A 23,448-nucleotide genomic window follows, 5' to 3' on the forward strand; every position below is an offset into this window, starting at 1 on the left:
ACCTGAATGACATGGGGGGTGTGAAATCTATACCCCCTATATGGGAGTTTAAGGTCATGTTTTCCATAGGGTGGATGGACTACAACTGGAATAGCCCAGGTGCTGCTTATGCATGACACTCACATACTAGGAGTAATTTGAAAGGCTTTCATGGCATTGACATTGACACAGAATTGTTTCTGCTCATTATGCATCATTATACAGGATGGTATATGGAGTCGGGTATTCTCCTTAGCTGTGTGGTTGTAATGAAGTCCCCAGCACCTAATTTCCAAAGTGCAGGTATAGCTTTTGCATGAACACAAAGGCATAATTTATATAAGAACCAGAATTGGCCCCAAGAATATGTGAGCAAGACAGCAGCATAGAAAGCACAGTGATTTTAATGTTGTGTTTGCCATCCCTACCTTTATTTATCTCTAAAATCCAAAGAGGTATAACCAAAGAGTACAGACTCACCAAATTTGTGTGTCCCCCATGGAGGGCAAAATAGTGTACCTCCGAATTATTTTGCTATGCACCCGGCAAACTTCGAATCACAGTGCATGATTGTTTGTGTTCTATGTGTACTAAGTGGTATACGTTGTGTCAAAAACGCACACTGATTGCTGCATGCGCAAACCTTAAAGACACAAATTATCATTGGTTTTGGACTCATGGCGATAAATACCAGAGGTATATACCAGGGTTTTCTTTACACTTAAAAGTGGGGGGGGGGGGTTACCCCTTCAGCTACCCACTTTACCCCCTCAAATGCTCCTTTCATGATGTTTAACATATGGTTAAACATCATGAAAGGGTAAATAATTTTAGATATGGGTTTTTTTTACCCCTTCAGGAAAAACCATGATATATATATATACTATTTACCTTCCATGAGCAACAAACCAATATGGCGAATTGACACTTTTGAGTTGGTACTCTTGGGGTATTACACCTCTGCTAAATTCAAATATTCAGAAATATGCAATGCTTACTTTAACCATTATAACCATGCCAAGCATTGCAGTTGTGATCACCAATGCTAATAAACTATACACTGCTGTTCAGTTATCTAACTATGTATTACTTTGTCATTCTTGCGTCTACTTTGTTACCATTATTATTCATAAAAAATAAGGTTGATTCATTTCATTGTATGTTGGGAATACACTGTTTCAATTTGTGCAGACTCAAGTTGTACACGTAGATTGTTAATGTGCAATTGAAATCTATCTTGACCAAATAAATATTTTGTTTTGTAGGACAGTAAACAAAAATATTAATTCTGTTCAACTGGACTTGCTATTTGATGACCATGATATTGTGTCTCATCAGAGACGCATCTTCAGGCTGAGTGGTCTAGTGGTCAGGGGTGTAAAATGAAAGAAAACTCACTATCTTTTGACAGCCATGGTGTTACTGTCTATGATTATTTTATTTTAAGCATTTTCACACAAAAGAAAGATGGCTGATTTTATGATATATTTTTTTTAAACCAATAGGACGAAACAGAGCGAACACAAACAACACAAAATGACAAAGACAAGAGGACAAATTTCCCATGTTATTTTCACCAGCTGCAGAATGAGGAAAATAAATTTAAAAGAGAGGATGTGCAATAGACACAGGTTGGCAGGCTAATTGACATCAATCCTCCTTAAGGTTAAATGTAAATTTATTAAAATGTTTGCCCAATTTACCTTTGCTTTCGGCAATCCTATCTATATTAGCCGCGTAACTGTGGTCATCTATGGGGGGATTTAATTATGACTATATTCAAACTTGCTCTGTTGTCTATCTAGAAACACAATGAATTTGGCTGAATAGCAACCTCATCAATTTTACATTAGCAGAATACAAGTACTTCATCAATACCCTTATCAGCAGTAGATAGCAACTTCATCAATACCGTTATCAGCACTAGATAGCTACTTCATCAATACCCTTATCAGCACTAGATAGCTACTTCATCAGTACTGTTTGTTATCAGCAGTAGATAGCTACTTCATCAATACCCTTATCAGCAGTAGATAGCTACTTCATCAATACTACATCAGCAGCAGATTGCTACTTCGTCAATACTACATCAGCAGTATACATCTACTTTATCAATACCGTTATCAGCAGTAGATGGCACCTTCATCAATACCGTTATCAGCAGTAGATAGCAACTTCATCAGTACTACTTCAGCAGTAGATCGCAACTTCATCAATACCACATCAGCAGTAGATAGCTACTTCATCAATACCATTACCAGCAGTAGATATCTACTTCATTAATACTTCATCAGCAGTATACATCTACTTTGTCAATATCGCTATCAGCAGTAGCTAGCTAATTCATCAATACCGATATAAGCTGTAGAGAGAGCCTACGTCATCATCAACCTTATCAACAGTAGATAACTTCCAGAGATAACTACTTCGTCAATACTGCTTCAGCCGTAGATATCCAACATCAGTAGTAAATGACTACCCATGAATACCGAACCGATATCAGCAGTAGATATCTACTTCATCAACACTACATGATATCGTTATCAGCAGTAGATAATTCCCTTTTCATCAATTCCCTTTTCAGCAGCAGATTGCTACTTCATTAATACCAACATCAGCAACATACAGTTACTTCATCAATACTGATATCTACTTCATCAATACTATATCAGCAGTATACAGCTACTTCATCAATACCCTTATCAGCAGTAGATAGCTACTTCATCAATACTACATCAGCAGTAGATAGCTACTTCATCAATACAACATCATACAGCTACTTCATCAATACCCATATCAGTAGTGGATAGTTACTTCATCGATACCCTTATCAGCAGTATACAGCTACTTCATCAATACCGTTATCACCAGTAGAGCAACTTCATCAATTCTACATCAGCAGAATACAAGTACTTCATCGATACCCTTATCAGCAGTAGATAGCTACTTCATCAATACCCTTATCAGCAGTAGATAGCTATTTTGTCAGCAGTAGATAGCTACTTCATCAATACTACATCAGCAGTAGATAGCAACTTCAACAATTCTTCCTCATCGGAATACAAATACTTCATTAATACCCTTATCAGCAGTAGATAGTAACTTCATCAATATTACATCAGCGGTAGATAGCAACTTCATTTATTCTACATCAACAGAATACAAGTTCTTCATCCATACCCTTATCAGCAGTATATAGCAACTTCATCAATACTGTTATCAACAGTAGATAGCTACATCATCAATACAATACTACACCAGTAATATATAGCTACTTTCTCAATACTTCATCAGCAGTATACATCTACTTCGTCAATATCGCTATCAGCAGTAGCTAGCTAATTCATCAATACCGATATCAGCTGTAGAGAAAGCCTACGTCATCATCAACCTTATCAACAGTAGATAACTTCTGGAGATAACTACTTCGTCAAAACTGCTTTAGCCGTAAATATCCAACATCAGTAGCAGATGACTACCCATGAATACCGAACCGATATCAGCAGTAGATATCTACTTCATCAACACTACATGATATCGTTATCAGCAGTAATTCCCTTTTCATCAATTCCCTTTTCAGCAGCAGATTGCTACTTCATTAATACCAACATCAGCAACATACAGTTACTTCATCAATACTGATATCAGCGTAGATAGCTACTTCATCGATACCCTTATCAGCAGTATACAGCTACTTCATCAATACCGTTATCACCAGTAGAGCAACTTCATCAATACTACATCAGCAGAATACAAGTACTTCGTCGATACCCTTATCAGCAGTAGATAGCTACTTCATCAATACCGTTATCAGCAGTAGATATCTACTTCATCAATACTACATCATATCAGCAGTATACAGCTACTGCATCAATACCGTTATCACCAGTAGAGCAACTTCATCAATACTACATCAGCAGAATACAAGTACATGATATCGTTAACAGCAGTAGATAATTCCCTTTTCATCAATTCCCTTTTCAGCAGCAGATTGCTACTTCATTAATACCAACATCAGCAATAGGCAGTTACTTCATCAATACTGATATCAGCATAGATAGCTACTTCATCAATACTGATATCAGCATAGATAGCTACTTCATCAATACTATATCAGCAGTATATAGCTACTTCATCAATACCCTTATCAGCAGTAGATAGCTACTTCATCAATACTACATCAGCAGTATAGATAGCTACTTCATCAATACTACATCATATCAGCAGTATACAGCTACTTCATCAATACTACATCAACAGTAGAGCAACTTCATCAATTCTACATCAGCAGAATGCAAGTACTTCATCGATACCCTTATCAGCAGTATAGATAGCTACTTCATCAATACCGGTATCAGCAGTAATTATCTACTTCATCGATACCCTTATCAACAGTAGATAGTTATTTCATCAATACCGTTATCAGCAGTAAATATATACCATACTTCATCAATACCATTATCAGCATTAGGTTGCGACTTCATCAATACCATTATCAGCAGTAGGTAGCGATTTCATCAATACTACATCAGCAGTATACAGCTACTTCATCAATACCCTTATCAGCAGTAGATAGCAACTTCATCAATACTACATCAGCAGTATTATATATACTTCATCAATACTACATTGGGTGGATTAAACCCGCTTAAAATTTGATGTTACATTCTTTTGTGTTGTAAACTGTCATCATTCTTTGTCTACGTGTAACACGGGTGATAGAATGCAGTTTAAAATACCCTTCAAGGCCGCATCATTTCACATTTTAGGTGAGATAGCTGGGTCCCCGTCGCGGCTATGGCTGCCATTGAGGAGTAGGAATGCGTGAAATTGGATTCGTCTATACAAAAATAAAGGTTACTCCAAACAGTTGTGGAACGTGTACTTTGTAATGGAATCAAACAGATTAATAAATAGATTTATGATTTTTTTTTAAACCAATAGGACAAAACAGAGCGAACACAAACAACACAAAATGACAAAGACAAGAGGACAAATTTCCCATGTTATTTTCACCAGCTGCAGAATGAGGAAAATAAAGGGCATATCTTCAAAAGTTGTGAGCCGATTGAAATAATTGTTTTGGTTTATTAAAGCTAACGAATAAAGGTTTCTTTACATACCAAAATATCTTTAATCAACTTTTCAGAAATATGAGAAAAAGAGGCCGCAATGAGGGGCCTCTTTTTTTTTTTTGGACACCCTGTACGTAGGTGACCCGGTTTCCCAAGTTCTGTCATGCATTTCTTTGAAAATCCTTCATATGGACTTAGTTCCTACTGACAGTTCCCTAAAGGAGTATTTTTTGATCCCATCATGCTCTTTTAATGACATTTGTCAGTAGATATCCACGAAAAAAGCCTATTCCCAAAATTTCAATTGATTCCGATTTTGCGTTTGCGAAATTGCGAGTTATGTATGATTATGTGTATTACACTGCTCCACAGGCCACTGTGTTGTAATTTCGTTCTGTATACCAGAACATAATTCAAATTTGACGATATTTTTGCTAAAGAAATTAATTTGCAAGAAATTTTTTGTACATAAACATTATGCAGTAAGAGGTTTCCAGTGGTATAAAAGAAATTGAGAAAAGGGGAAGATGAGGCTGTGGATCACTGAATGTTGATTTTGACGTGAAAATTGGCCTTGAAAAGACCTCTTAAAAGTGCTAAAATAAAGGAGCTTTCGGGGAAATCTGGCCCCTGGATACCACTGGGGGCTTAGACAGTCTCCTGGATACCCTGGACGCTTCACTCACTCCGCTCTTTTGTCCGTGTTTCCAGGATTTAAATGTTAGCAGGTATAAGAGCGTGCCAACAATATTTTCTTTCAGTATCGTAGGATCCTCCGTAATTGCTGTTTTCAAAACATGCAAAAATAGGGCCTGTAATATTTCTCTATATTCTATTAAATGTGACTTTTCATCTACCCACTGGGCCTGGGTCCACTCTTGGTGGTCATGATCAGTTAACAAAGAATAACTTGACTCCAAAAACAAGTGCATCAAAAACGTCTTATTTTACTTTTGTATCAAAATCTTTATTTGTATGATACATTACATATTGGCAAAATGCATAAAATGTTATACATAATACAGTTTAAAAAAGAAACTTGTTGATACATAAATACATAATATGTATACATATAATGACAAAACATAACCTGTACAAAGTACTCTGGGTTTCTCAAAAACAATGTCAGAATATTAGCAGAGTTTTACAAAGTTACATCGGACTGAGAAAATTCCTATTATGCAACTCATAGTGCTTGAAATAAGACAGACATGACATTGTGCCAAATGGCAATTTAGTCCATTAAGTGAAATGATATTACTGTATATGTGGTAATTTTCGCAAGGGTTTTATTTTCACAAATGGAATGCCAACCGTGAAATTTACAACTTGCGAATGTATGTAATAATGAATTGTAGGCATATGGAGGGACTGAGCAATCGCGAAAATAACATTCGCAAATAATATCTCTCTCACTCCAAATCGCGAAAATAACTAAGCAAAAATTACTACTTATACAGCATAGTATTTTTCATCTAGGCAAGACAGTGAGGTCAATGTGTTAAGGCAGCTATTTTGCCCGTATATCTTTAAACATGCATTGCATGTGCTTGTGTATGCCAGCACTTTGAGCGAATGATCACGATTTTGAAGCTGTGCCCAACAGACTGGCCGAGAATAAAAAATACTACAGAAGAAGTATTATATATCACTGTGTGATCATGGCACATTGCATAGGCGTAGATCCCGGGGGGATGGGGGGGATTTATCCCCCCCAATATTTTGTTTTTTGGGGGGATGGTCCATACAATCATCCCCCCAATGTTGACGCCTAATAATGGGTTTCTGACCAAATTAACCTCATATTTGCCCATTTTAGCCCCCAAAGTGCAAATTTTCGCACGCTTCGCGCATTTATTCCACTTTTACACCATATTTCATCAGTTTAGCTTCAAAATAGCAAAATTTTTCAACCGCTTCGCGCGCATTTGTACAATAAACTTATTCTGTTGCCAAAAGATGCTACATTTACTATACTTTCAGAATTTTTTCCAACTCCATCCCCCCCAATGTCAAAAAGAAATCTACGCCACTGGCACATTGAACAGTGCTAAAGTGAGAATGAGTAGACTTATTGAACCTGATGATTTATGGGCGATCCAAATAGTCTTTGCTCTGTGCACCCTTAATTTATTGTACTCCCATGGGTCCAACAGCATACAGTACACCGCTATGAAGTTTAAAGCTAATGAAAACACTGAATCATTCATTGCATAAAATTATGGTACTGATTTTGGCACTATTGTTACATTAATTTTAGCAACAAAAATCTTGTAAGAACCCATTTCAAAAGATGTTACAGAATTGTCACCCATCTTAACATGGCTATAAATACCAGTGATTTGAATGAAATGGACATCATAAGGCTAATGAAAGTCAATTCCCAGTTTCTCGTTACATAATTTTTCATGACTGTGTAGGTGACTATTTCATTATTCATTATTTTATACCATTTCATTACTGCATCTGTTACAGGTGTAAACCAATAACTAATTACCCATGTATACATGTGATGAATCACAGTTTGTAGTTTACAGATGTAGTTTACAACCACATAAAGGTGATTGTACAACTATTATCAAAAGTTTCACAATATTTTCTTACGGGATGAGATCAGAGCAGATCAAAAAGTGCGGGACAGAGAATTGAGTAGGTATTCATTATTAATTCATTATTAACCATATACCATGCTCCTACTGCAAAGAAAATCCCTGAAAATCAACAGAAAGAGATTTATGATATATTTAAAACCACAATTATTTATTTGTATGGTAAAGTTTGTTAGAAATCAACATTTTATTCAAAATAATGAAATATTTGCCAGAAAATTGTTTTGAGCCGGAGTAGGGTAACGGGAAACTGGGAATCGACTTTCATTAGCCTAACGTGGCAGATATTAGGCCTATTCTATAAGCCTGTGTTGTGCTCTGGGGGTTGTGTTGAAATACCCCTTCAGAAGTTTTAGAAATATTTTACGGAAACACTACATAATTTCAACAAATACACTTGATATAAAAAGATGGTCATAAAGACAATTTGTGCATAAAATGAACACAGTCTCAAATTATATGGGTACATATTGGCTGCATGTTGGACTAGCAACATGTCGTTGAACTGACAGGTGCACACAATTATTCAATTAAGTTGGCTGGGAGGTATAGGATGTTCGTCAGAGTACTATGTTCCTATACAAGGGGTGGTCATCCGGGTTGGCACAAAGCACCTTAATGCCACCTTATAGTCAAGATGTCTTTGCAGGCATTTTTCTGTTGGTCCTTATACTCCTTAAGCACCCTGGGCAGTTACTGGAACAAATACGGTACCTTTCAAATTCTCCTAATATCATAGATTTACCCTCTATGCACATAGAAATGGGACCAGCCATATCATTGTATATACATACTCATAGGGTTTTCTTGACATACTACTTACTAAAACCAGGAGCGTTGCCAGCTTTCTTGGTTGGGGGAGGAGGGGGCGAATAAAATTTCAGGGGCACAGCTGGAAAAAATGCAGTTGCAACATGCAATTTTTTATTTTAGAGAGACTGTACATGTCTTCGAGCTTCCCAAAGAGGTTTTATTGGGATGATGTGCGCAAATAATTTGAATTTGACACTATTTTTACCCATGATCGAGATAAAATGGCTTTATTGTGACAATGTGCGCTCACAGCGCGCAAAATTTTTGTATTTGACACTATTTTTACCCATGATCGGGATAAAATGGCTTTATTGTGACAATGTGCGCAAAAATTTTGTATTTGACACTATTTTGGCCCATGATCAGGATGAATTTTGATGAAAGAGGGGCTCCTTGCCCTTCTGAATATATTAAGTGAATTGGAACAAGAGCTATATGAGAAAGTAGTTGCTGAGCCACATTTGCCAGACCAAAAGCCACTTCCAAAGCAAGAAAATGCATGAGTAGAAAACAAAATTACGAGTCAGGAATCACCTTGTCTGATATCACAATAAAGCTGGGATTTTCAGGTAATTTTGTGCTCAGGTATCCATGTGATTTATGGGCTACCCTGGGTACATGTACCAGTATCATCAGGGATCCAGTGGAGGATGAAACTTGCACTTGGACAAATTTTATAAATTGTCTGCCTGAATATCGAATTTATACTCAATCACTTTTGCAGCAAATCACATTACTTCCATTTTTAGAAAGTCAAGCAAACTGATCAAGAACCATTGCTCTTGCAAAAGCAACCGAAACAACTTGGAGCACTTGGGCTCTAATTAGGTCGAATATGGTTTTATCATCATGATTCACCTCATTTTTTCGAAAAGAATAACAAAATAAGAGCAGAGTTACATTATACAACTTTGTATTTTACAGTTTTCAGTAACATAATCAAATATAGGAACAGAGGTCGTTGCACTTTCAGGAAATGGGGTAAAAAACCACTCCTGACTCAGTAATACAGTTTTATGTAACAATACAAATATTTACAGATATGTTGTATAAAAAGATGACAAACACACAATTTTGAACTATTTTACATTGTCAAATAGCAGAGGATATCCTATTTTGCACTCAATAAAATAGAAAGCACTAATTACAGAATGTATTCTCTCTTAATGCTCTGCGTGCTAGCCATGTGCTTCAATGGAAAAAGTTTTGAAATATTTTCTCAAAATATCAAGAGCTATCTTAAGAACTACTGAATCAATACTAGGCTTGTTTGTACTCATTTTAATGCATTTTTCATGCTGATTCCAAATATGGTCATGAAAATTTACATTTCTGAAATTTTTGAATTCAAAATTTTTTTTTTTGAAACTTGTCGACTGCAGTCAACACCCGCGTCAAGAGAGTTAAAAGCAATTTAGTCACTAAATTGGACTATTCCATTCTGTTGAAGTCCAGTTGAGTCCAGTTGAACCTGATCGTGAATCCAGCTGGAAATTCTTTAAAAGTTTGATGTTAAATTCAAGTTGAAAATTGATGAAATGACAATTTGGCCACAAAATTATGAAATTTTGTTTAAAATTTCAAAATCTTCTGCACATTTTCCGCTTTTTATGGACAAAAATTGTTGGATTTGGAATGTCTATTATAACTGTTTAATTTAGTTGAAATTCCAAAATCTTCCTCACGAACTTTTCAAATGGAATAGATCATTAACAGTTTAGTTACATCATCAATGATCACATATTATCCAGGAAAGCATGTCATTGCGATTTTGACTTCAGTACTTTCTTTAAATGCAGGTCTTCAGTTCAACCCCTGTGATAGGACCATCTGTTGGAGCATATTAGTAATATTCATGTATTCAAATCAAATTTCATGTCTCTTCACTGCCCACCTAGACTGATGCCTTCAGTCTTCAATGTTCTGTATTGAACTGATTCTGCTCAGTTGTGTCCTAATCTTCTGACCATGTCTGTTTTTGATACATATCTGTAGAACATTCAGCATGTGATACTGTCACAACGGTGTAGTATTAAGACACAGGCATCTCAGAAGTTGTGTTATGGTGGTAGCATATTTCTGGCAATCACAAGCAAGCATCACACAATGAATATGCTCAGTTGGTCTAATGTGAACCATGTGAGTGATTCGTCCTTCCTATGAAAACCAGTGAACTTGTTTTGAAGCATAACAAGTTATTCTAGTTGAAATCCATACACCCCCAATAAAGGACATAACTATAATCTTCCGTACAGGGAATGTGAATCTCAAATGAGGTTACCTGAATGGGTGATTCGATTTGAAATCTACACCCCCTGTGTGGGAGATTAATGTTATGTCTTTCATCAGGGGTGTATGGACTTCAAATGGAATATCCCAATGCATGACATGTCAGTTCGGGGGCACTCATAATTCACGGACATCTCTGATATCAAATACTCTTGAAGCGTCATGTCACATAGCAGTATCATATTTCAGAGACGTCTCATAAATCACATACTCCCTAGTTTCAAAACCGAGTCGCAAACGATATTAGTAATTTTGGTGAACGTGCTGGCGCAGTGGGAATAGTTTTGTGAGAAGGCCTTATCAGGGTTGTAGCTAACCCAAGTTGAGTGCCTGCTAATTTTACTATCCAATTCATGAATTAGAGCGCAGGCTCAGGTACTCTTGGGATTTTTTTACTTCAAAACATTTGATTTTGGCCATTGCAATCTAAGTGTGTTCTGGGACCATTTGTCAGAATTTGCACAGATAGATATAATTTTTGCACAGGTAGATATTTGCTAAACATAGGAAAGCTTATTCTAATACACTCAGCTTCGTTCCGATGTGCTGCATCGAGTGCCTTGCTGTCAACAAAGCTCGCCGTATGTGATATCACAGACTCCCGTAAGTGAAATCACTGACCCGTATTTGATATCAGAGACGTCTTTGAATTACTAGTACCCCCGAACTGATGTGGACAGGTTGCAAACCTAATTCATTTCATTCAGGACGTTGAAAATCAGCGATGCTCTGAATAAACATCTCTAACCACTAACAGTCTACTTTTACATAGTAATTGGGCTATTCAAGTTGAAATCCATAGCCCCCTATGGAAGACATGATCTTAATCTCCCACACAGGGAGTGTAGGTTTCAAATGGAGTCACCCATTTAGGTAACCCCATTTGAAATTCACACTCCCTGTGTAGGAGATTAAGGTCATGTCTTCCACAGAGGGCACATGGATTTTTACTTGAACAGCCCATTGTGCTAATAGGTTTATTTGATCCTGTTGTATAAAAGATTTAATCATTACATTACATGTACAAATAAATTAAACAATAACAAATGAAGATGTCAAATAAAAATAATACAAAACTGACAAAATGTACAGCTGCAAATGTGCAATTAAATACAAAATCAGCTCCTGATATTAAACAACTCCATATGATATGGCGGCGAGTACAAATCCTTACAGTAAAGATATTCATAAATATATTTCAAATGACTAATTCGCTGTCGTAGTGCACGTTAGTAACCATTGTTTACTGCTCCAAGCCTGGGCTCATACACCTGTTCAATTTTGATATGCCATAGGCTTTGTGTTGTGATCATTTCGATCAGTGGTTCGTAACAAAGAAAGCGTGATCCAGTTGGCCTAGCAACGGTCATATTGTAACGTGCACTACGACAGCGAATAATCAAAGCCATAGCCAGGGGCTGGCAAAGAGTAAAGAGTCCTTAAAATGACTCACAATGAGACAACAAATGACAAATGGGGACTAAAATTTGGGTTTGCCCCCTCACACCTTAAATCATGGCTACACTACTGATTTGTACCAAGTACTCCATGGGTTATTGACATAAATGAGCCACTGTTTTTGGTGCTCAAAAAGTCAATTTTTTCCTGCATATTATCATCATCACAATAAATCTTGTATAAGCACCCTGATCACAGAAAGAACAAAAAAGAAAATAGAAAAGAAGAAAGAAAATAAAGGAAAAAGAAAGATCAAAAGAAAGAAAGAGTGACAAAGAAAGAAATAGAGGAAGAACAAAAAAGCAAGAAAGCAAGACAAATGCTGCATCACTTTCACATGCATAGATATGTTATTTGTTCAAATGTACTTTCAATAAATATGACAATGGGTTTATTAATAATATAATTACATTTTTATGATATCATTCAATCAGTTTCTTCACAAATGCTATAAAACCATTTTTACTTTTCTTTGCTCACAGATGGGGAGTAGAGAACGAACCACTTAATAATATACCTCAGTATAATACAATCTGTAACTTTACAGTTTGTAATTAGACAGTACTGCTATGTGATCTGCCAATAGTTTGCAACAACAACAGGACACACCCAGTTGGCATCACACACTTTGTTGGTAGAACCTCGTTTTGAGATGACCATGTGATTGGTTAATAATAGTCAGGGGGACTGTGGTCAGTCGTGATTTGAAAAACATCCCACCTATCTAGATACCTTATATATGTCCCAAAGAGCAAGAAAATCTTTGGTGGACAAATCTGAGGTGTAGCAGAGGGCGGCCTTCTTGATTTTCAAAATGGCCGCCGTTTCGATATTTATTTTTGATATAACTTGAGTTGCGACTATCCTATGAAGATTTTTTCTTGCTCTTTGGGGCCTATATAAGGTATCTAAATAGGTGGGATGTTTTAATCATTAAAAATGCACGGGACACTATATCATACCACAGTCTCCCTGACTATAAGGCCCTGTCCAACAATTACAGGACTTGATTCTCCTTGACTGGAAAACAAACATACACAAACCCCTTTTTCCTGTAAAAGCATCATGTCCATGCACATCATTGAGTTGTTTTAAATTGATATATTACATCTGCTACAAATGACATACAAAGTTTTACATGGTTTACCTGAACACATATAATTATATTGATACTTACTCCCAGGGGGGTAGCGTGTACAAGTGACCGGGTACTCGGGCAAGTTTCAGGGGTTGCAAGGATGACCCCATATAAGACCAGAAATGGGTAATGGGCTATTCCATTTAAAACCCACACCACCCCTGTGGAAGATTTTGGAAATATCTTCCACATAGGGAGTATGAATTTTAAATGGAATGAACACATTAGGCAGCTCCATTTGAATTTCATACACCCTCTGGGAAAGATTCAAGCTGAATCCTCTGAGGGGAGGATGAATTTCAAATGGAGCTGCTAATGTGTTCATTCCATTTGAAATTCATACTCCCCCTGTGGGAGATATTTCCAAAATGGAATAGCCCAATGATAGGCCATCAAAACCACTTCTCTTCAAACAGATATCCCATGTAATTACTTGCTGGGTAATGATGGGTACCCTATGCGAGACCATGAAAATCTTATTCCAAATCTGCCAAGTAGAGGGTGCCAAATTTAATGCCATGATCTTATAATATGAAATTGGTAAAAAAACATGTTCAAACCCGATTTTGGGGCATATTTGTAATGTTTACGTGTGTCCCGACTTACACCTGAATGAAATCACCAAATTTTGTTGTGTTTGTCGGGTCAACAGAGCACTTTTGACATTATGTTGATTCAGACATTAGTAGCCAGTGGGATTCTTTCACTAGAACTCGTTATTTAGGTTTAAATTGGATAGAAACCTTTCCTGACAGTTCCCTAACAGTCGTACTAATACTATTTCAGCATTTTGAGTAAAGAATAACAATAGAAATCGTACATTATGGCTTTAAGAAGGTATTTAAGTAAAAATTACAACCACCACCACCACTACTCACTGGCTAAATTTGAGACCCCATATGAGACATCTGGAAACATTTTGTGGTTTGATACCTAACACTCCAAGTCCTGTGACCACAGCTTGACTTGAACATTTTTGGAACAAGCTTGGTTATTCAACCAGTATACAACATTACTGCTTGGGGAAGTTTTTTTCCCGATTACCACTATCATCTGCACATTCAACACACAGTAGAAATCAAGATAATCATCAGTTAAGTAATAAACATCTTTGGAAAATGCATGTAAGGAATGCCCATGATTTTATAGTCTTATTCATATGAGGAGTTTATTTCCAAAATAAAGTGAAGTCCATGTGCTACTTTTTAAAAATTATCAACATTTAAGTTTCTAATCATTGACCCTAATGCCCTATGCCTATTTTGGCAAGAGGGAAGGAAAGAAGAAAGAAAGAAGAAGAGAAAACTCTTTTTTTTTTTCGGATGGGGTTGTGAACCAGGGACCACTCGTGTGCCAGACACGCACACGACCACACCTTGCCACAGGGGTCTACCTTGGCTGGCCAAGCTTTACGTGCCCATATGATGCCACAATCGCATCACGTGGGACACCTGCACTTGCAGATGCTTAAAGTGAACTGAGGTTTTTCGATGTTTGGTTCAATAGGGTTAAGAAAAACATACACAAGACAGTATATGGACTTTGCTGGTTTTGGAAATAAACTCATCATACTAAGAGGTATAATACATCTGACCAATTTTGAAGGAAAGCCAACAGTAATATAAAACATAACAAAACATTTATAAATAAAAACAAATCAATTAAATTCACCATATATAAGCAGTTTAAGAAAGAATGTGTAGGGTTAAGTAGCTGTTAAATAATATGAAAGTATTCTGGGAAAATAATTTAAGCAAGGTATATAAAGTGTCAAATTTCTGTTCTTGGCAATTGTACTGAATTATTAGTGTCATTCCAGCAAATCCTTCATTTACAATTTCAGGAGTATGCTGCTATTCAGCATAATAATAAATATTCATGGATTAATCTTATTAATATTAATGAGTAACAAACTTAGCATATTCGTGAGCAGTTATGAAGAAACAGCCGTCATTTCTGAGGGATCTTCCTGGTATGCCACTCATCCAATACAATAAACTGCCTAAACTGTGGCAGCTACCCATTCATACACCTGGGTGGAGTGGGTCAAAAAAGGTGAAAAACAATAATGACCCATTTCAAGATGGCAAATTAGTGTACAAACCCTGATACAAAAATTAAAACTGCACTCATCTCTCAGAATAATACAAAATCTTAATACATCACACTTACAACACAAAATGGGAGTCAATTCACTTATTTGTTTGCACCATATTTCACACAAAAACAAGTAATAAAAATATTTGTTCCTAACTTTGTACATATCTTTGGAAGCCAAATTGAAGGTAGGATTTTGGAGTATTAGGCTATTCCAGTTGAAATCCACAATGAAGATTTTGAAAATATCTTCCACAAGGGGAGTATGTTTTTCAAATGTAATTGGTCAGAGTTAATTATTTTGAAACCCATACTCTCCCTGTATAATGGCTTTACCTATATCTTCCACAACTGGAGTGAGTATTTTAAATGGAAGTTACCCAATTGTCTGTTCAATTCAAAACTTATACTCCCTCTGTGGAAGGCTTTAGCTAAATCTTCCACAGGGGGAGTGTGTATTTCAAAAAGAATAGCCTAATTTTCACCATGACACTATATGATTGATTCATGTCAGCATTTTGTTGTACTCGTTGTGACACATCCTTTGAGGAATTCTTTTCCGTTCGACAAGAAACTTGTGTCGTAGTTGTTAAGTAGAGTTGGTCCCGTTGGTAATGGATCAAATCTGACCTCTCCTGATGTCCTTGATCTGAAATTTAAACATGAAATACATGAGATTAAACAACTTATTAAAGACATTTTGAAGTAATTTTCAAAAATAAGGTCTAGGGATAAGTAGTTGCTAATGGATTTGTCTGACATTAGCATCTCAAATATTCCAATGTGTCACAACCACAGAATTAGAGATGGAAAACCCGAACTCCCTATTTGCCAGCGAAGTGGTTACGTAACTCCCTGGTAACTGGATCACGCACCTTTTGGAATTGATGGTACATGCCATAGACTTTGTGTTGCGATCATTTCGATCATGGTGCAGAACTCAAAAGCGCGATCCAGTTGACATAATGATAATCAGATTACACGTAACACTTCGCTGGCGAATACTGGGGAGAAAATTAGGGGTATTCTGGTACGCACGCCCATAAGCATCATTATCTTATACTAGATATTTCAACTGAATGAACACAGCCTGACATAGCGTGAAAAAATTTTCGCGTACACTGTGCAATGTATGCCAGCGATGCATAATGCGGAAGTGATTCCAACCATGCCAACTCACTGGTGATTGGTTAGTATCTTAATTAATGTATCGAAGGTTGTGCATTTGTGTTGTAGATTGAAATATGTGATATACGATCACAGTTGGTTTGCATACAGCTGTTGGAAGCTGTGTTCATTCAATTGAAATTTCTAGTATAGTTAGTCATCCATCCACCAGTAGCGCTATTTGGGCCCCCGCCCCCTAGCGCCAGGAAAAAAGAGGAAAAAGGAGAGAGAGAGAGGAAAAAGGGAAAAAGGGAGGAGAGAGGGAGAGGAGGGAAAAAATGGTACTATATATCAAAATGTGTTGCTTTTAGGGTGCTAGCGCCTATAATCCTTTTTTTTTTTTTTTTTTGCTCTTCACTTTTTCAAACCACCGGAAAAAAAGGGGCGGCAAAATTTTTGTTTGGTGGATTTGGGCCCCGCCCCATACAGGCTAGCCCCCCCTGGAAAAATTCCCAGCTACGCCACTGCCATCCACATAGTGTTCTGCTAAGACACAGACAAACACTTTTGTACTATTAAAGTTTCAGACTTTTGATCATTATTCCTACCTCAGAATTTTCAGATAGCTACTCCATTTTTCATCAGCGAGAGTGATCTTGTGATGTTTATCGTCAGGATGTGCCCATTCCTGACATTTTATTTATTTATTTATTTCATTCTTATTTAACCTGGGTTAACCTTTCAATGCAATGGCATTGTTCTCCCAAGGTGCCCAGGTGACTTTAGACTTAATCACAGTAATGTTCTTGTGTTTGCATCAAAAGTTTTAAACTTTAAACATTCAATTATACCAACACAGATGAACTTTCATGAACGTTTAAGCACCTTTGTGTTCAGCATATTATCAAATGTGGTTCTAGCCAAGTTGGGCTTCTACCAGCAAGTTTATGGTAACACGCTCTCTAGTCTTAAGGTTATTAATTATTTTAAACTGTTGTGATTTGGTAGTTCACAGCATCTTACGAATGGTAGTGAGCTTTGGCAAAACTGTATTGCTCAATTCATAGCGAGTGTGTAGAAGAATTAAAATATCACAGATATACTTTTATAGGTGCTGCGGTTCTTGAGTTACGTTGTAAAGAGGGCTGAAACAACAACACTTTTGTACAACATACGTAACTCATTAACAACAATAAATTAAGCAAGTTTGCACAGTATATGATTTACAGAATGAACTTTTGCAAAACATCAAGGTGTTATTTTTCAATAATATATTGATCTAGATAATGAAAATCGATTTTTAGGTTGCTTCGACCAACAATACCTCGTCTACCCTTAAATCTATGTACCACGTACAGCACCAATGAGCGTTTCCATTTAAAATTAGTACCCCTGTGGAAGATTTTGGAAATATCTTCTTCAGGGGGAGTATGAATTTCAAATAGAATGAAAATATTAGGCAGATCTATTTGAATTTCATACACACTCTGAGAAAGATTCAATCTAAATCTGTTCATTCTATTTGAAATTCATACTCCCCTTGTAGAAGATATTTCCAAGATCTTCCACAGGGGTAGTGTGGATTTAAATGGAACAGCTCAATGAACACCAGATTCCAGTGGATTATTGCCTGCGCTAACAATACTACTTAGCAGACATGCACTTACCTATGAACTACAAATGCAATACATAACAACACCAGGATGACCACTATAGCGCAACAGGCTACTACTACCCATATCCAAATATCTGAAAGCAAGAGGGAAAGTTTTAAAAAAAGGTTTCAAACAAATGAAATGTACTCACATCATGTGCAATCATGAGTATAACTTCAAGTCCGTAAATATCATTTCTTGATTACTGTGAATACATAAATATAAACATGACTTTGTTGATTAAACTGTGAAATAGGCCTACTGATATCCTCATCACATGTAATGGTTGTTTGCTTGCTTACTTGCTTAATTGATTTACTGCTTAGTTGATTCAATGAATTAAGCTAATACTTATGACATAAATATGGCTTTCATTTAATTGACTATCTACTACTTTACCATGTCTCACTTAAGAAATGCTAAATACTAATAACCTCATACATATAATTTGGTTCACTTATTTGCTTGCTTTATTGATTGTCTATTTAAATGATACAGTGACTTTTTCTGATTGAATGCTTAACTGATTACTTATACGAATGAATGCTTAACTGATTGCTTATCTGATTGAATGGTTAACTGATTGCTTATATGAATGAATGCTTAACTGATTGCTTATCTGATTGAATGCTTAACTGATTGCTTATATGAATGAATGCTTAACTGATTGCTTATCTGATTGAATGGTTAACTGATTGCTTATCTGATTGAATGCTTAATTGATTGCTATATGAATGAATGCTTAACTGATTGCTTATCTGATTGAATGGTTAACTGATTGCTTATCTGATTGAATGGTTAACTGATTGCTTATCTGATTGAATGCTTAATTGATTGCTTATCTGAGTGAATGCTTAACTGATTGCTTATCTGATTGAATGCTTAATTGATTGCTTATATGAATGAATGCTTAACTGATTGCTTATCTGATTAAATGGTTAACTGATTGCTTATCTGATTGAATGCTTAATTGATTGCTTATATGAATGAATGCTTAACTGATTGCTTATCTGATTAAAATGCATAACTGATTGCCAGCTGTTTCTTTTGAATGACTGCCTGATTAGCTAACTTAATCAATTAACTGTTATAAATTATTTGATTGATTCATCTCACCATGTTTGGCTTTAAATTGTGCAGTACTGTCATCCTCCCGATTCATTCTGGGCGTTTTAGCTGGGCCACGTGTAGCAGGGCCAGGCAAGGGTGGATCTGGAATAACATTATCATGTTCACAGTCTCCAGGACCTGAAAAAAAGGAAATATATCATCAAAGAAATAATTATTTATAGTTAAAGTTATTTGCTGTCTGTTGAATGCAATGTGTGTATAGGCCTATATGCTGAAGAATTAGACTGTTTACGTGTACAACAGGATACCAGACATGTAAAGCCGTGTTGCAAATGTACATCACACTCGCGGCATGCAATCATGATCACAGTGCAAACCTACATGATTAGGACACCGTTTTTTTATCTTGATTATGAGAAACCATTTAAATTAATTCATGAGCTTCGAAGTCCTTAACAATTAATGTTAAACTAGTGATAACAAAACTTTTCATATGTCCATACACAAAATGACACTTACTGTTGTTTTCATCAGTTAGGTGGTACCCATCCTTACACACACAATTCCTCTTCTTGCATACATTGTTTTCAAATGGACAGTGATCATTTGCTGTACAGCCTGAAGCCGGGAAACACCTGGTACCATCCCCTTCATAAGACATGGCACACTTACACACACCCCAGTCACAGATGCTATTTGCTGCAGTGCATTGTGGGTTGCAGACTTTGGATGATGGTGGTTTGACGTTTTCAACGCACCCACCTGTAACGTTGATGTTTGTGCCTGCTAAAGAAAAAGAACAGTATTGGTTATTCAAATAATTTGAAAATGAAAGTAACAAGTAGGTTAGTTCATTATGTGGTGCATCAAATGTGTCCCTGGCAAATGGGTATTCCAATTTAAAAATTCACACTACATGTACCCATGTGGAAGATATTGGAAAAATCTTCCATGGGGGGAGAATGAATTTCAGATGGAATGAACACTTTAGGCTGCTCCATTTGAAACTCATCCTCCCTCTGTTGAAGATTCACGTTTAATGTTTCTCAGAGGGTGCATGAAAATGGAGCTGCCTAATGGCAATTCCATTGAAAATTTATACTCCCCCATGAAAGAAATGTCAAAAATCTTCCACAGGGATAGTGTAATTTTAAATGGAATAGCCCAATTACAAGATCAGAAAAGTCAAAGTTTGTCAAGAATGAATGTAACAAACAAACTATATACAGCAAGTAAAATTACAAGTCCCGCTGGCAAGTTTTAAGTTTTAATCCTAAACAACAAAAACCCTGAATATTCCTTTAAGAGGAATACATCATTTGTCAAAAAAACAAACAAACAAAAAACAAAAACAGAAAAATATTTTTAAAATGACCTCAAATGACCTCCAGTCCAAGTCCCAATGAAATCCATCAAAGCATGTGCGGGAAATCATCAAATGATGAAAGATTGACTTTTTTGTCACACACATCAATGATGCTCATTTTATAGTCCCTCCTGAACTCATTCCTTGTCAGTGGGAGACAATTAACAGCCTCACATATAGCAACACTAACTGGTAAGCTTGGGAACAGGACGGTAAACATTAAAGCCAACCGACACTATTTTTCTGGCCTGTTAAATCAAATGACAAATAGTAATTTTTTAAGTGCCTTACCTTGCAGTTGACACCATACATTCCTTGTTCCAGCGATGATATCCCATGGTCCAGTCTGCCACCCAAATGATGGACAAACTGCTTCACTTACAGGGCATATACTGCAAACACACAAAACAGGACAATGATTATAAGCTTTCTTGTTGGTAAATTTTGTTGGTTCTTTCAAGCTACAATTACTTTGTAGCCTCATTTTTTCTGTTTTGCTTTTAAAATCAGGTATGCCACCCGCAAGTAGTGCTTCAGGGTATGATAAGCAACTTCAGAGAGCGTTAGACAAGGTGGCGTACCAGGTTTTAAAATTGCGCCTTTTAAACAAGTAAATTTTTAGTCTGAGACAACATTTTCTTTCTGACCATTAGTTTGTAGTATTGACTTTATAGAACCATAATTCTGATAAGATATGTAATTACAGATAGTTACCTTAATTCTACCAGTATATCTGGACACCTTTTACCATCCTGAGAAGCTAGTTTGGTTACTGATCTTGAGCTAAGAGTGTATGCTGTAGGGTTACTACTGGAATTATAACAACTCTTATAGCAAGGAGATGGTGTGTTCCATGAAGAGACCTGTTAAATGAAAACAAGTGTGTACAATGTATTCAGAGCAGGTTCTTGAAAATTAATTCAATAAATTCACTACTTACTCTCTGTCGGTGTGTCTGTCGGGATGTCCGGGTGTCTGTCTGTCGCTCTCTCTCTCTCACTTTTTTACACTTGTTCTGTCTGTTTTGTGTTTCTCTCACTCACTCTATGCCTGAAGTTTTCTGTCTGTCTCTCTGTCTCTCATTTATTTGTGAATTTGTCTAGATTATGTGTGCAATCAATGCCCCAAACACACAAAAGTGGGGGGAGGGGCATGATCTCCAGCTCCAGCTTTGCACACACACCACTAAAGCTAACTTAAAGATTTCCCTAAAATTTTTGACAATTTCCTGTCCCATAGAAACCAATGGATAAGAGAAAAATTGGGTAACTTTTCGAATATCTGAAATTTTTTGACAACCCTGACTAGAACCAGTTTTACTTACCTGGCAGTCTCCAGGACATGGCACTTCACATCTTTTCCTGGATACAATGTCTAATTCTGTGTCATTAATCGGGATCAGAATTTCATTCAAATTCTTGCTACCTGGATTACCTGTAGTTCAAATTCAACAGCAAAACATATGTAATATTATAGTAAGTAATATACAATGTTTGTCAGGGGGTTAAACCCCCACCCTTTTTATGCTTCCCCAACACCTTTAGCCAGACACCCTTTTTATCGGGAATTGAACCCCCACCCTTTTGTGACCAAAGCTTACAACATTGTAGTTGTCGAACTCGGAAGACTGAACACCGTCACTGTCGCAAACTTTCAAGTTAATTATGACTATCTGCACTATCATTGTCCATTTCAGAGAGTGAATTTATCGTTATCTAACAAACACTCATGATTTCCTTCATCTGAAACATTTCGACATTTTTGGCCCAGCCCTGGTCCCTGACAACAAACTCATTGCCAGTTTCATCATCAATCCTTTTGTTTCGTTTGGACAATGATACACATGCATCCTTGACACTTGGTTGACATCCCCAATCAATTGCGATACATTCAGTATTGGTGGAATTATTATGTGATGTTGGATGGATTGCAAACCTCATTTCATTTGAAATTTACCAAGAAGATATTAATGTTTTTGGAAAAAACCATGAAATTACTTAATTACCACCATTTGTTTTGAATTGTTAGCTTTACCCACATGCTTTATATTTTGTTCCCATGCTTTATGAAACCCACCATTTATACAGCTAAATTTTAACCCCCACCTTTTTTACCAATTTTCAGAATTTCAAACCCCCACGCTGTAGAAAGCGTGCTGGCAAATAGTGACATATGTTGTATTTTAAACTTCCAACTAGGCTACACATGGGGGCAAGCAGGTCAGACTATGTAAGCATGCACATGAATACTATTTTTTAACAAGCCTAGGATATGGCAAGTTGTTGAAACTTGTTGCAACTTATACCTGTACCGCATAATGGAGTCAAAATACGGTTATTCTACAAATTCAGAAAACCACCCCAAAAAATCTGTGGAAGTGCATATAAATAATTACAGAGGCGTAGATTTCTTTTTGACATTGGGGGAGATGGGGAGAGTGAATCCAGCACCTTTTAGCGACAGAATAGTAAGGTACAAATGCATTTTTTTCATATTGAAGCTAAACTGGTGAAATATCATGCAAAAGTGGAACAAATTTGTATGAAGAGCACAAAAATGTCCACTTTTTAGGCTAAAATGGCCAAATATGAGGTTAATTTGGTTGGTCAGAAACCCACATAGAGGCATCAGCACAGGGAGGGTGATTGTATGGAGCTTCCCCTTATCAATATGGGGATTATCTCTCAATCCCCGGATTTACGCCTATGAATAATTATGAGATATTACATCCATTTGACTTCAATGTGCAAGTCATTTATTCAAGAAGAACTTTGGAAAATATCATGTACAG

At 36.5% G+C, this 23,448-nt stretch overlaps 1 protein-coding gene across 1 annotated transcript in view; it reads right to left on the reverse strand.

Annotated features, from left to right (window-relative positions):
• Positions 1–14,788: 14,788 nt before the first annotated feature.
• The window catches only part of LOC140166742 (thrombospondin type-1 domain-containing protein 7A-like), a 283,222-nt gene continuing 274,562 nt past the window's right edge, over positions 14,789–23,448 (reverse strand). Inside the window, exons 19-25 of the mRNA XM_072190238.1 lie at positions 21,982–22,091; positions 21,372–21,520; positions 20,949–21,049; positions 19,811–20,074; positions 19,337–19,468; positions 18,233–18,314; positions 14,789–16,107 (exon numbers count right to left, since the gene is read on the reverse strand). Coding sequence (XP_072046339.1) covers positions 15,969–16,107; positions 18,233–18,314; positions 19,337–19,468; positions 19,811–20,074; positions 20,949–21,049; positions 21,372–21,520; positions 21,982–22,091 — 977 coding nt within the window. The 3' untranslated portion in view covers positions 14,789–15,968. The remainder of the gene's footprint in view (positions 16,108–18,232; positions 18,315–19,336; positions 19,469–19,810; positions 20,075–20,948; positions 21,050–21,371; positions 21,521–21,981; positions 22,092–23,448) is intronic.

The sequence above is a fragment of the Amphiura filiformis genome, chromosome 12, assembly GCF_039555335.1.
Source record: "Amphiura filiformis chromosome 12, Afil_fr2py, whole genome shotgun sequence".
Taxonomy (NCBI): domain Eukaryota; kingdom Metazoa; phylum Echinodermata; class Ophiuroidea; order Amphilepidida; family Amphiuridae; genus Amphiura; species Amphiura filiformis.